The 12,797-nt window shown below is 44.1% G+C and overlaps 1 protein-coding gene across 1 annotated transcript; it reads left to right on the top strand.

Moving 5' to 3' along the window:
* Positions 1-7,400: 7,400 nt before the first annotated feature.
* LOC124661497 (expansin-B7-like) lies at positions 7,401-8,992 on the top strand. The gene is made up of 4 exons (XM_047199364.1): positions 7,401-7,495; positions 7,586-7,766; positions 7,849-8,039; positions 8,635-8,992. Exons 1-4 carry the CDS (start codon positions 7,401-7,403, stop codon positions 8,990-8,992), a joined length of 825 nt encoding a protein of 274 aa, XP_047055320.1.
* The last annotated feature ends 3,805 nt before the right edge of the window (positions 8,993-12,797 follow it).

The following is a 12,797-nucleotide window of genomic DNA, read 5'->3' as shown; positions in this document are numbered from 1 at the left end:
TTAGTTGTGTTTAAGTTGTCTGCAGCACGGGTCATCACTGGTTAAGGCTCAAATTTCATATTTTTACTTTAAAATGATAAGAGAAAAATAAAAATTGTAGAAAAAGGAAACTAATGAATCAAAATATATGATTCAAAAAAAATTGTATTGTGAAGACGTGCGTTGCACGTACACACTAACTAGTCTGATTAAACACACTAAGTATTGGCATGATCTCATTACTAATGAGCTGAAGTTCCGGAAATACACAAAATATAAATGAAGTGTTTGATAGCCATCCATTATATATTTGCATTTTCAAATGAGATACTCTAATGATATGATTCTTTTGACATGTTCTCACATTTTTTTTTGGCATAACCTCATTACCAAGAGATTGACTTTCTGAAAGCCCAATAACTGAAGTTTGCATTTGACATCTATTTGTGTTTAGATTTCAACTTACAAAAGTGAGGACATATAAATTATACAAAAGGGGCAATAGGAGGATCACAAGTTTGTTTACAAGCTCGATTTACTTTTGATAGAAGGCATAGAAATTTTTATTAATCTATCGTGGTTTGGACATCACTTAACTAAGCTTGTATTGCTTTATATGATTACATTCTATCTTGCTTTCAACTTGTAGATACATTGATTTTCAATGGTAAGCTAGATCACAACATGATGTTATCAACCATCTGTTGCTCGAGGATGATAAAGGTTTAATCTTGGGGATGTTGATGAGTGGAATTTATGTACACTTTTAGAGCACACTTTATGCATAGTTACCACTTATCTCATGCTCAATCTAGCAACAACTATGCCTATTATACATGATTACTAGTTTTCATTTATTTTCATATGAGTTTTGCACAACTAGTAGTTTAGGTAGAATTTATTGCGTTTCCTTGTCTTTGATATGTGTGTTATGGATGATTATGAATAAATAAAGGCAAGAGGGGCAAAGAGGACATATTATGGAGGAGCTATAGGAACTGGGCTTGTCCATTTGAGGAGTGGAAAAGGATAATAGGTTCATCATCTCAAAATAAATATCCAAGACCATGGAGTTGTAGCCATCGTCCATACGAGTCCAACAAGCCAAAGAACACCTTAATCGGAGTTCGTCTAAAGAAATGGCGGCCAAAACACCGAAGTATCTGAAAGTATGGCGACCATTTGTACGGTGGGAGTCCGGTCATACCGCCCGGCCATACCATGGGTTCCATGCGACGGAAACCTCACGAACTTTCGCGTTTCTTCACTGAGTCTCCCATAATCGTCCCTGGACCTTCCCTAGGCCATTGGGACGGTATTGGGGCTAAGGAGGAAAATCCTAGGCCTATATAAAGGAGTGGGGAGCTAAGGGAGAGATCATCACTCATGCGCAAGCGGAGCCCTGCCGGTCCACCACCTCGATAGCCACCACCACAAGATCTCCACCATCACCACCACATCATTTAAGGGAGAAGAAGATGAGACTTGGGATAAGGAGGCACCGGCAACGATCTCCATCAATGCCATCATCATCTATGCGCCCTCCATTGATTCCCCCTTTCATCTTGTTGTAATCTCAACCCTTTGTGGATTGCACTTGTACACATGTTGTACCATTGCAATGATCATGCCTTGTATCTCTTTATGTGAGTAGTCTCTTTGTTCTTGGGGAATGGTGAAACCCTAGATAAAATTGTGATGTGAAATAAATATGGTTATACTTTGTTTGTATGTTGTGGTTTAGTTTTCTCTCTTGATGTTCTGTGAAGAGCTCCACGCAATATTTTCCCAAGGGACAATAGAAGGAACTACCTCTAGACATATGGTATTACGGAGGCGTCAAGTGACACCCTCACGCTGATCTATTGTCATGTGGTTAGAGGGGGATAAAAGGGGATTCACAAAGCTTATACATATCCATGGATCCTTGGTTGAACCCTTAATAGTTTGTGTATTCATGTGGATGGCCTGGTACATAACTATGGTTATGAGATGTGGTTAATCAGATGGCTGGTCTGCAATCACCCATTTAGGAGCTCCTCCCTATACACGCATAAAAGAAAGGTTGATTTCATTTGGTTAAACACATAGTAAAAATGATAGAGGTGGATCTAATATTTTTTTTGAGCACCCCTTTTACCGTACCATTTCACTCCACAAGGAAATTTGCAGGCTCTTGTTTACTTTTAGTCTTAGTTTACGTTACTCTTGTTTGGTTCTTTTAATTTTAGTCACTTTAAACTCTATCAAGTATTTCATCTCTAGTAACTTATAGAATAGGATATTTACAAACCATGTCTTGGGTGGGAACGTGGCTGTTCCTGACATCTCGCAGTTGCGGGGCTGTGTAGTTTCCATCCCGCAAAGATTTCATGGGACGAACTTTATAATAAATATTTGCTGCTACACGTACCACAATAACCTTGTTGTTGCTGCAGGAACCCAGTCATCAACATCGAGTTGATGCACCTATCCTAGGCAGCGGCAGAAGGGGGATATGATGCAACAACTATGCGTCTCGAAGGTTGGTTAAAAAATCATGAAGTCTTGATTTTAATTGATTTTGGTAGTTCTCATAAATTTGTCAGCACACAATTAACTAACAAGCTGCAAGCCAAGTCTCGCAAAATTTCTCCTCTAAGAGTAAAGGTAGCTAATGGGGGTATTATGCATTGTAACACTGAATTAGGTTATTTGATTTGGTGGTAACAATGGGTGCAGTTTTAGGGAAACTTCAAAATCTTATCATTAAGCTCTTATGACATTATTTTGAGCTTTAACTAGCTCACATTTCATAGTCCTATGAATGAGCATTGGGGGAATGAGACTATGGACTTCAAATTGTCTGGCTGCACAATATATATCACTGATCTCAAACCTGATGCATATTAGTTTTTAGAGGCGTCCATGGATCAAATCAACTCTTTGTTGCATCATGTCAGAGTAGCCCATGTAGTACAATAGAATATGATGCAACCTGCAGCAGACAAGGAACATGAGATGACAATCTTGCCACTTTCCATTCAACAACTATTTATAGATCTCGCCTAGCTGTTTGAGGAACCCCACTTACTACCGCCAGGACGAAAATTTTACCACGTAATTCCTTTGTGTCCCGGCCCCATGCTAGTTAACACGCATCCTTATCGTTACAACCTAGCGCAAAAAGAAGAGATTGAATGCCACATGGGATTATTTAGTTCAGTTGGAGTCCTTTCTCATCACCATTGTTGCTAGTACAAAAAGGATTTGACATATGGCTCTTTTTGTGTGGATTTTTTAGAAGCTTAATTCCATCACGATCAATAACCGTTATCCCCTTCCTATCATATATGAGTTGCTTGACGAGCTCGCAAGAGCTCAATGCTTTTCCATGCTTGACTTGTGTGCTAGCTACCACTAGATCCGGATGCAGCCTGAAGACGAGCACAATACCACGTTCAAAACTCACCAGGGGCACTAGCAGTTCAGAGTGATGGATTATGGTTTGACTAGTGCATCACAACTTTCCAGAGGCTTATGAATACAATCCTACAACCACTTATGTGTCGTGGAGTGCTTGTATTCATTGACGACATACTCGGATGCATAACTAATCTGAAACCACATGTGCAGCGATTGCAGGAGGTGTTCTTGATTCTTGCGAAGCATCAACTGAAGATTAAAAAGAGAAGGTGTAATCCCGACTGATTTATCTAGGTCATAAGATTAGTTACGATGGTATCCATTACTGATCAGAAGAACATTGTGGCAGTTCAGAAATGGCCTACTCCAAGCAATGTCAAAAAGGTTCTGAATTTCTTTGGATTAGCTAGTTATTACCGTAAGTTCATCAAGGACTTCGGCTTAATTAGTAGATCCATGATAGATATCCTCAAGAAAAACACAATGTTCAACTTGACTGACCTGGAAAATGAATCATTTGAAACTTTCAAACCGCTGTCGTATTAGCGTCGGTTCTCTCCTTGCCAGATTTTAGTCAAGTGTTTTTTTTTGCGGGAAAGAGATCTTTTATATTTTATTCATAATAGTCTTTACAGCTTCGGCCTGAACTATCTCAGACACAGCCGGAGGGACATGCCCCATCCAGCTATGCCCATGACCCGTCAATCTAGCTACATCACCTAAAACATGAGCTTCCATGTTGCTCTCTCTTCCTATTTTGACAACTTCAAAACGTAAACAAACCACTTGAATAGATTTAATATTCTTGTAAATTCTCCAGACCCGAGACTAGCCCTTGTCCCTTCTCTTGATTGCATCTACAACTACGGCATTGTCCAATTCCAGCATGATCGCCGCGTTCTCAACAGACTGGATACTCTGAAGGCTAAAAAGGCATGCCCTTGCTTCTGCTTCAGCAACGTCCTGACATTTGATATTAGCATCATTTCTAGCCCAAATGACCTTCCCTTCATGGTCTCTGCATATACATGCAATGGAGCCAATACCACTGACAAAAGAGGCATCCACATTGATTTTAATCCACCCATTTGCTGGGGCAGTCTAGACTGAGCTCTTCCTATGCATTGACCGACCAACATCTGGAATATACTTGATGTTTGAAAGAATCCCCTCGCTGATTATTGGATCCTTTCTTTACTATTATTCTTTTACCTACAATTCAGATTAAGCTCATGCAAATAATGGTTAAGGAAATTCACGGACCCACTTACGCTGCACTCCCCCTTTTCATGAACCACATTGTTTCTCATATGCCAGATTTTAGTCAAGTGTTTGATATTGAACAAACGCTTCTGACCACGGTATTGGTGATGTCTTTCTTCAGAAGAAATACCCTCTTACTTTTTTGAGCTAAGCCTTGGGTGCACGGACGAGTATGCTGTCCACTTATGAAATATAGGCTCTATCTATTCTGATGGCAGTGGATCAATGGCGTGCTTATGGTGAAGCTGCTCGGTCCGCGTTACCATGTGGTCTACGCGAAAGATCCAGAAAATAAAGATGGGGACGCCCTCTCTCGTTTTCCTCAACCTGACATTGGTGAGCTGGCTGCTATCACTGTTTGCCTGCCATCCTGGCTACAAGAAGTGCAATTTGGCTATCAGGGTTTAGGGTAACCCCTAGTGCCTGAGGCTACTTGACTAGCTAATGGCATTTCTGTGCGTATGCTCACTTGATTTTGAGCTGGAGGACGGTGTGCTTCGAGTGAAGGGACACATTTGGGTGGGCCACAATGAAGCCTTACAATAGAAAACTCTTCCGGACTTGCAAGCGGGAGCAATTGGAGGGCACTCAGGGACGTTACGAGATTGGTACACGGCATGATGTACCCAGGTTTGGCCCCTCTCGGTGGAGGTAAATACTTACTCCTGCTTAATTGTATTGATTTCTATATGATTTCAGTGTTGCTGGCGGCATAAATGGAAGCTATGAAGGCTATGGCGACTATAAGAGGATGAATGGATCCCTCTCCTACGTGGCCATGGCCAAGGCTTATATAGATGACTTGACCTAGCAAGGGTTTTACATCATGCGGGCGATTCATCTAAAACCCTAGTCGACTACCACCAGTTAGTTCGTTGCTTGTTCTCCGATGGTCAGCAGGCTCCTTGAGATGGTGATTGGATTGAGCCACCCCAGTCTTGATCCGTTACTCGCTTTCGTGGGCCTACCCGGTTGGGTATTCCCTCGTCAGAGGGCCCGGGGAGGCCGCCCTGCCTCCAGGGCCAGTCTTGGCTAGAGAGGGCACGATGTATGTTCGTCATGTGTCCGCGTTGACACAAACCCACACTAGATGTAAGCTGGAATTGGGTTCACACAAAGAAAAATGAACATACCACGAAATAGATTGCCCCGTTGGTCGTGCCCTTTGTTCCTAGGTGAGATTCGAAAAGTGGGAATCTCTCTCTCTCTCTCTCTCTCTCTCTCTCTCTCTCTCTCTCTCTCTCTCTCTCTCTCTCTCTCTCTCTCTCTCTCTCTCTCTCTCTCTCTCTCTCTCTCTCTCTCTCTCTCTCTCTCTCTCTCTCTCTCTCTCTCTCTCTCTCTCTCTCTCTCTCTCTCTCTCTCTCTCTCTCTCTCTCTCTCTCTCTCTCTCTCTCCTCTCTCTCTCTCTCTCTCTCTCTCTCTCTCTCTCTCTCTCTCTCTCTCTCTCTCTCTCTCTCTCTCTCTCTCTCTCTCTCTCTCTCTCTCTCTCTCTCTCTCTCTCTCTCTCTCTCTCTCTCTCTCTCTCTCTCTCTCTCTCTCTCTCTCTCTCTCTCTCTCTCTCTCTCTCTCTCTCTCTCTCTCTCTCTCTCTCTCTCTCTCTCTCTCTCTCTCTCTCTCTCTCTCTCTCTCTCTCTCTCTCTCTCTCTCTCTCTCTCTCTCTCTCTCTCTCTCTCTCTCCCTCTCTCCCTCTCTCCCTCTCTCCCTCTCTCCCTCTCTCCCTCTCTCCCTCTCTCTCTCCCTCCCTCCCTCCCTCTCTCTCTCTCTCTCTCTCTCTCTCTCTCTCTCTGGACTTTAGGTCGACTCGCTTCAAAGGTGTATTGTAATGTGGACCCTCTGGAAAGACCGGAATGAGCATGCATGTTACTTTTTCCCGCCATCTACTTTGACCTCTCCCAGAAAATCTCTTGTTTTCCACTAAGAAGACCACAGCGTGAGGTCCATACATACCTAGTAGGATACACTTGATGTGAAAGCCCATACGAGATAGAAACTTATAGGTTCAGTTCGCTTGTCATTCTGCAACCTATATCAGATCCTCGTGCCAGTTCTGGACCTAATTGTTTTGTCAGCTCCATTGGACTAAGTCGCTTAGTCCTTGTGGGATTGTTGCGAACACACCAGGGCTCAAGTTAGTTGATTGAGACAATCAAGACCATGGTTTTAAATAGCCGGCTATAGGCTATAGCCCTCCCAAAACAGCTATAGCCCGCCTATAGCCTGGCTATAGCAGGCTATTTAAGGAATTTGATACCTTCAGCCGGGTTATAGCAGTTACCTGCATCATGCGAGAAATGCTATAGCCCATAGCGGGGCTATAGCCGGCTATTTAAAAAAGATATCAAGATTTGTAAGAGCATATATATACTGCAACACTACATGCAAGTAAACAAAGCAGAAAAAAAACGTAGGGTACAAGCAAACAACAGAGGGAACAAAGTAGAGTTGGGAATGTATGTATCAAACGGACGGAAGAAGCAAAAAATGGACGCAAGAGAACGGAATGTATGTATCAAATGTATAGTAAGGTGTGCTCGTGACCTTGAAGTCGAGCTGCTCCATCCGCATGTGAACCAATTCTGCAATCATATTGGCAATCACGGTGCCTCGTCCGCTACTGGCCCGTCTACATCTGCAACTCCCTCCGTCCACAACCAATCATGCCTTGCGTCGCGCGCCGATCGATTCCCGCCACTATAAATACAGCCAATGCCCAACACCATTCATCACTTCACGAATCAGCCAGCTCGCTAGCGATGTCATCCTTCTCTGTTGCCGTTGTGACTGCTCTCCTTTTCTGCCTGGCCGCCCATGGCTGCTGCGCCCCTCCTTCTTCGCCGCCCAGCGCGACCGCTCCTCCTACCCCGGTCACCACTCCAGCTCCCTACGTGGCGCCTGATCAGCCCGCGCCCGATTCTAGCGCCAACGGCACCAATGCAGACACCGGCGGCTGGCTGGACGCAAGGGCCACCTGGTACGGCGCGCCCACCGGCGCCGGGCCGGAGGACAACGGCGGCGCCTGCGGGTTCAAGAACGTCAACCTGCCACCCTTCTCCGCCATGACATCCTGCGGCAACCAGCCGATATTCAAGGACGGCAAGGGATGCGGCTCATGCTACCAGGTACGTACTCCATTAATCGCAACTATATTAGCAGTACTACTACTAACTGATCTTGGATCGTTGTGGCAATGGAAAAATGCAGATACGGTGCGTGACCCAGAACCACCCGGCCTGCTCCGGCGTGCCGGAGACGGTGATCATTACGGACATGAACTACTACCCGGTCTCCCGCTACCACTTCGACCTCAGCGGCACCGCCTTCGGCGCCATGGCGCTGCCGGGCCGGAACGACCAGCTCCGCCACGCTGGCATCATCGACATGCAGTTCAAGAGGTAGCGCCACAACACCTACTTGTATTGCCCGTCACCGTCATTATATCTCCACCGCCAAGCTTGCACTACCGACATCCATGGGCCATGGCTAGCTAGAAGCTACGTATCCACCGTCATGCATAAACTAGGAAACAAAGCTAGTAGATGGGGAAATATAACCGCCAACAAAGCCATCTTTGCCTCTTCGTGGTACCATGCCAAATTTCCAACAAACTTTTTTTAATGAAGGCAGCGACATGGATCGGCTAGAACCGCATTGGAATTTGGGGACCCTGAAAGATTCTAGTTCTAGCTAGTGCATGCGACGTCTCATTTTCTTTCTCAATTAACACAAGGTAACAAACCGGCATCAGCGTCGGCATTTATATAGGTAGTGGCTTTTGAATTTTGATGTTCTTGCCTTCTTGGTTGCTAGTATCTGGTTGCCATGGATCGTTGTGGCAACGTAGCACAGACGCATAGCATAGCTTTTGATATTCTTGGTCGCTAGCATGGAATTCATGGCGATCAACCTAGCTATATCGCGTGTTTCCAACACCACGACATGTACATTATGTTGGCGACTGACATAGGGCATTGCTGAACGAATGTGCAGGGTACCGTGCCAGTACCCGGGCCTCACGGTGACATTCCACGTGGAAGACGGGTCGAACCCGTATTACCTAGCGATCCTGGTGGAGTACGAGGACGGCGACGGAGACGTGGTGCAGGTGGACATCATGGAGTCGCGGCCAGACACCTCTAGCGAAGACGGCATGTCACCCACGGGGGAGTGGGTGTCAATGAAGGAGTCGTGGGGGTCCATATGGAGGATGGACACACGGCGGGCCATGCAGGGGCCCTTCTCGTTGCGCATCACCAACGAGTCCGGGAAGGCGCTCATCGCCGACAAGGTCATCCCCGCCGACTGGGAGCCCAACGGCATCTATAGCTCCACTATCCAGTTCGACTGATTATTTAGTTAACTGATTGAACATATATACTACTTCCTACGTTTTGAAAAGCTAAACCAGCTTTTTCGAACATCTTAATTAGTAAATGGAGGAAGTAGGTATATAAGTATATATATCCAAACTATGATGTTGGTGAACTATATGTATGCATGTGTGGCTATACTAGTGACCTCTCCGTGAGTTGGTTGATTTTGGTGTCTACCTAGATGAGCAGGTGAGACGTCTTCTGTGACATGTGCGCATACTCGTTTGCTTACATATGTTGTTGCTCGTGTTTATACCTGTGTCACACCCAGCCCACCACTACCAGGCCCGAGGCCCAACAAGGACCACACGAGACGCCTAAGGTCTGCAAGGAGACAACGACCAGCTGAACACACACGCCACCTAATAAGGGTGTTGTCGGCTTCCTCACACGTTAGAACAGACTAGTTAAATGACCGTGCGTTGCTACGAATTAAATTTTATTTCTCGCCGTGCATGCGTGCATGTAGGTAAAATTTTCGATGGTATGTGAAGTAAGATACCATATTAATTATTATTTCAACATCAACACCATTTTTCCTTAAGAAAAGAGCTTGCAAAGTTGTGATACAGAAACCGGCAGGTCATACTCATGTTTCATAACACTCCTATTTACATTGATTTTGCTTTTTGCGAGTTATAATTAGAGTGGGCCAAAGCCTCCCCATTTAATGGTTCAAGGCCAGATCTACACTCAATGTTACACTTTTTCTTAACACAAATGAACTTTGCACCACGGCGGCGGTGATCAGAGACGAGAATGGCAGGTTTGTTGTCGGATCATGTGCATACCTGGGACACGTCAAACCGGCGTCAACAGAAGAAGCGATGGCCATGCGGAATAGATAGGAATTGGCGGCGACGATGATTGCAATATGGTCCGAGCATAATCTAATGCGCTAGAAGTAATCAAAGCATGCATTAGCGAGGATATGTGGTGGAGTTCGGCGGTAGCTATATTTGCAGATTGTGTTACCTCAATTTATGTAATCGACCCTTAATGCGTATCATTCCATATTAGAAAGAAATCGAGTGCGGCTGTCAAATGAGCAGGCAACTCTCGATCGACGTCGGGTTGTGGCCGATCAATCCAGCGAACACCAAAGGGCCTCACAGGCAGGCGCGTTGATACGTCTCCAACGTATCTATAATTTCTGATGTTCCATGCTAGTTTTATGACAATACCTACATGTTTTGCTCACACTTTATAATGTTTTTATGCATTTTCCGGAACTAACCTATTAACAAGATGCCGAAGTGCCGCTTCCGTTTTCGCTGTTTTTGGTTCCGTAAAGGCTGTTCGGGCAATATTCTCGAAATTCGACGAAACAAAAGCCCAAGGCCTTATTTTCCCCGAATGTTCCGAACACCGAAGGAGAGCCGGAGGGGGGCCAAGGGGGACCCACACCATAGGGGGGCGCGGGTCCCACCCTGGCCGCGCCGCCATGTGGTGAGGGAGCCCTGTTGCCCCTCCGACTCCACCTCTTCGCCTATAAAACCCCTCATGACCTAAAAACCTGATACCAATTGACGAAACTCCAGAAAGACTCCAGGGACGCCGCCGCCATCGCGAAACTCCGTTTCGGGGGACATAAGTCTCTGTTCCGGCACGCCGCCGGGACGGGGAATTGCCCCCGGAGTCATCTCCATCGACACCACCGCCATCTTCATCGCCATCGCTATCTCCCATGATGAGGAGGGAGTAGTTCTCCCCCGAGGCTGAGGGCTCTACCGGTAGCTATGTGGTTCATCTCTCTCTCCCATGGTGTGATCTTTATGTGATCATAAACTTTGTATCACTATTAATCTATGTGCTACTCTAGTGATGTTATTAAAGTAGTCTATTCCTCCTCCATGATGTAATGTTGACAGTGTGTGTGCATCATGTAGTACTTGGCGTAGGTTATGATTGTAATCTCTTGTAGATTATGAAGTTAACTATTACTATGCACTCTAGAGGTTACTTTAATATGAACTACGGATTCACTCTCCACGGTGTGATGGTGACAGTGTGCGCATCGTGTGTGATTCCTTTATGAAGTTGTGGAGCTTGTTTACTCCGGCTTGAGGGTGCTCTTGTAGCCCTACACAATGAATGGTGTTTGTTATCCAACAAGAGAGTGTTTGAAGTAGTACAAGTGAAGAGAAGTTATTTATTTATGTGATCATTGTTGAGAGTGTCCACTAGTGAAAGTATGATCCCTAGGCCTTGTTTCTAAGCATTGAAACACCGTTTCCAACAAGTTCTGTTACATGTTTGGTTGCTGCCATCTTTATTTCAGATTACAATTACTACTTGCAATCATCCATATTACTTGTATTTCACTATCTCTTCGCCGAACTAGTGCACCTATACATCTGACAAGTGTATTAGGTGTGTTGGGGACACAAGAGACTTCTTGTATCTTAATTGCAGGGTTGCTTGAGAGGGATATCTTTGACCTCTACCTCCCTGAGTTCTATAAACCTTGGGTGATTCACTTAAGGGAAACTTGCTGCTGTTCTACAAACCTATGCTCTTGGAGGCCCAACACCGTCTACGGGAATAGAAGCGTGCGTAGACATCAAGCTATTTTCCTGCGCCGTTGCCGGAAGGTAAGGTAAAAGGTATTCACATCCTTCGACTACTAAGCTATTTCCTAGCACCGTTGCTGTGTGTGAGTGCTCGAAGCTATTTCATTTAGATCCTGCAATTGCATCTTTTTGTTTCCTGTTTTTATTTTTCACTAGTTAGGCTTAATGGAAAACAACAAAAATATTAGAGATCTTTATAGTATCTATCTTGAATTAGGACATGATGTGTTTGAAGAGAGAATTTAAAAACCCATGAAACTTTGTTTGCAAAATAGTTGTAACAATGTTATTAGCATGAACTCTTTGAATACTATTATTGCTAATGCTATGGAAGAGTTTAAGCTTGGGGAAGCTGGTTGTGACATTTTTAGTCCCCCAAGTTTTGAGGAGAAAATTTTCTTTGATGATACTTTGCCTCCCATTTATGATGATTATAATGACAGTGGTATTTTGGTGCCACCTACTATGGAGGATAAAGTTTATTATGATTATACCATGCCTGCAATTTATGATGATTACAATGATGGTTGTGATAGTTTTACTCCCACTATTACTAATAAAATTGATTATGCTTATGTGGAGAGTAATGATACTTTTATGCATGTGAATAAGAATGCTTTATGTGATAGTTATATTGTTGAGTTTGTTCATGATGCTATTGAAAGTTATTATGAGAGAGGGAAACATGGTTATATGCATCTTAATAATATTAAATTTTCCCTCTTTATGTTGAGAATCTTGAAGTTGCGCTTGTGTTGCCTTTCTATGCTTGTTGCATTATGCTTACATGACTTATTTATATACAAGATTCATTTTCATAGGAAGTGGGTTAGACTTAAAAGTGTTTCTTATTTGCTTTTGATGCTCTCTTTTGCTTCAACTCTTATTTCTTGCGAGAACATCATTAAAATTACTGAGCCCATCTTAATGGCTATAAAGAAAGCACTCCATGGGAGATAACCCATGTGTTTATTTTGCTACTGTTTTGTTGTGTTTTGGAAGTTGTTACTACTGTAGCAACCTCTCCTTATCTTTATTTTATTGCATTGTTGTTCCAAGTAAAGTCTTTGATAGTAAGGTTGATACTAGATTTGGATTACTGCGCAGAAACAGATTTCTTGCTGTCACGAATTTGAGTAGGCCTCTCTGTAGGTAACTCGGAAAAATCTGCCAATTTTCGTGTGTGATCCTCAGATATGTACGCAAC

Source organism: Lolium rigidum, chromosome 6 (assembly GCF_022539505.1).
Source record: "Lolium rigidum isolate FL_2022 chromosome 6, APGP_CSIRO_Lrig_0.1, whole genome shotgun sequence".
Classification (NCBI taxonomy): Eukaryota; Viridiplantae; Streptophyta; class Magnoliopsida; order Poales; family Poaceae; genus Lolium; species Lolium rigidum.
Note: the sequence above shows the minus strand (reverse complement) of the source record. Positions and strands in the feature narration are given on the sequence as shown.

Excerpts from the sequence above, each read along its gene's own strand:
- LOC124661497 (XM_047199364.1), top strand. The coding sequence starts at position 7,401 with ATGTCATCCTTCTCTGTTGCCGTTGTGACTGCTCTCCTTTTCTGCCTG. Across the intron at positions 7,496-7,585 it reads TCTTCGCCGCCCAGCGCGAC|CACCGGCGGCTGGCTGGACG; the intron begins CGCTCCTCCTAC and ends CACCAATGCAGA. Across the intron at positions 7,767-7,848 it reads GATGCGGCTCATGCTACCAG|ATACGGTGCGTGACCCAGAA; the intron begins GTACGTACTCCA and ends GGAAAAATGCAG.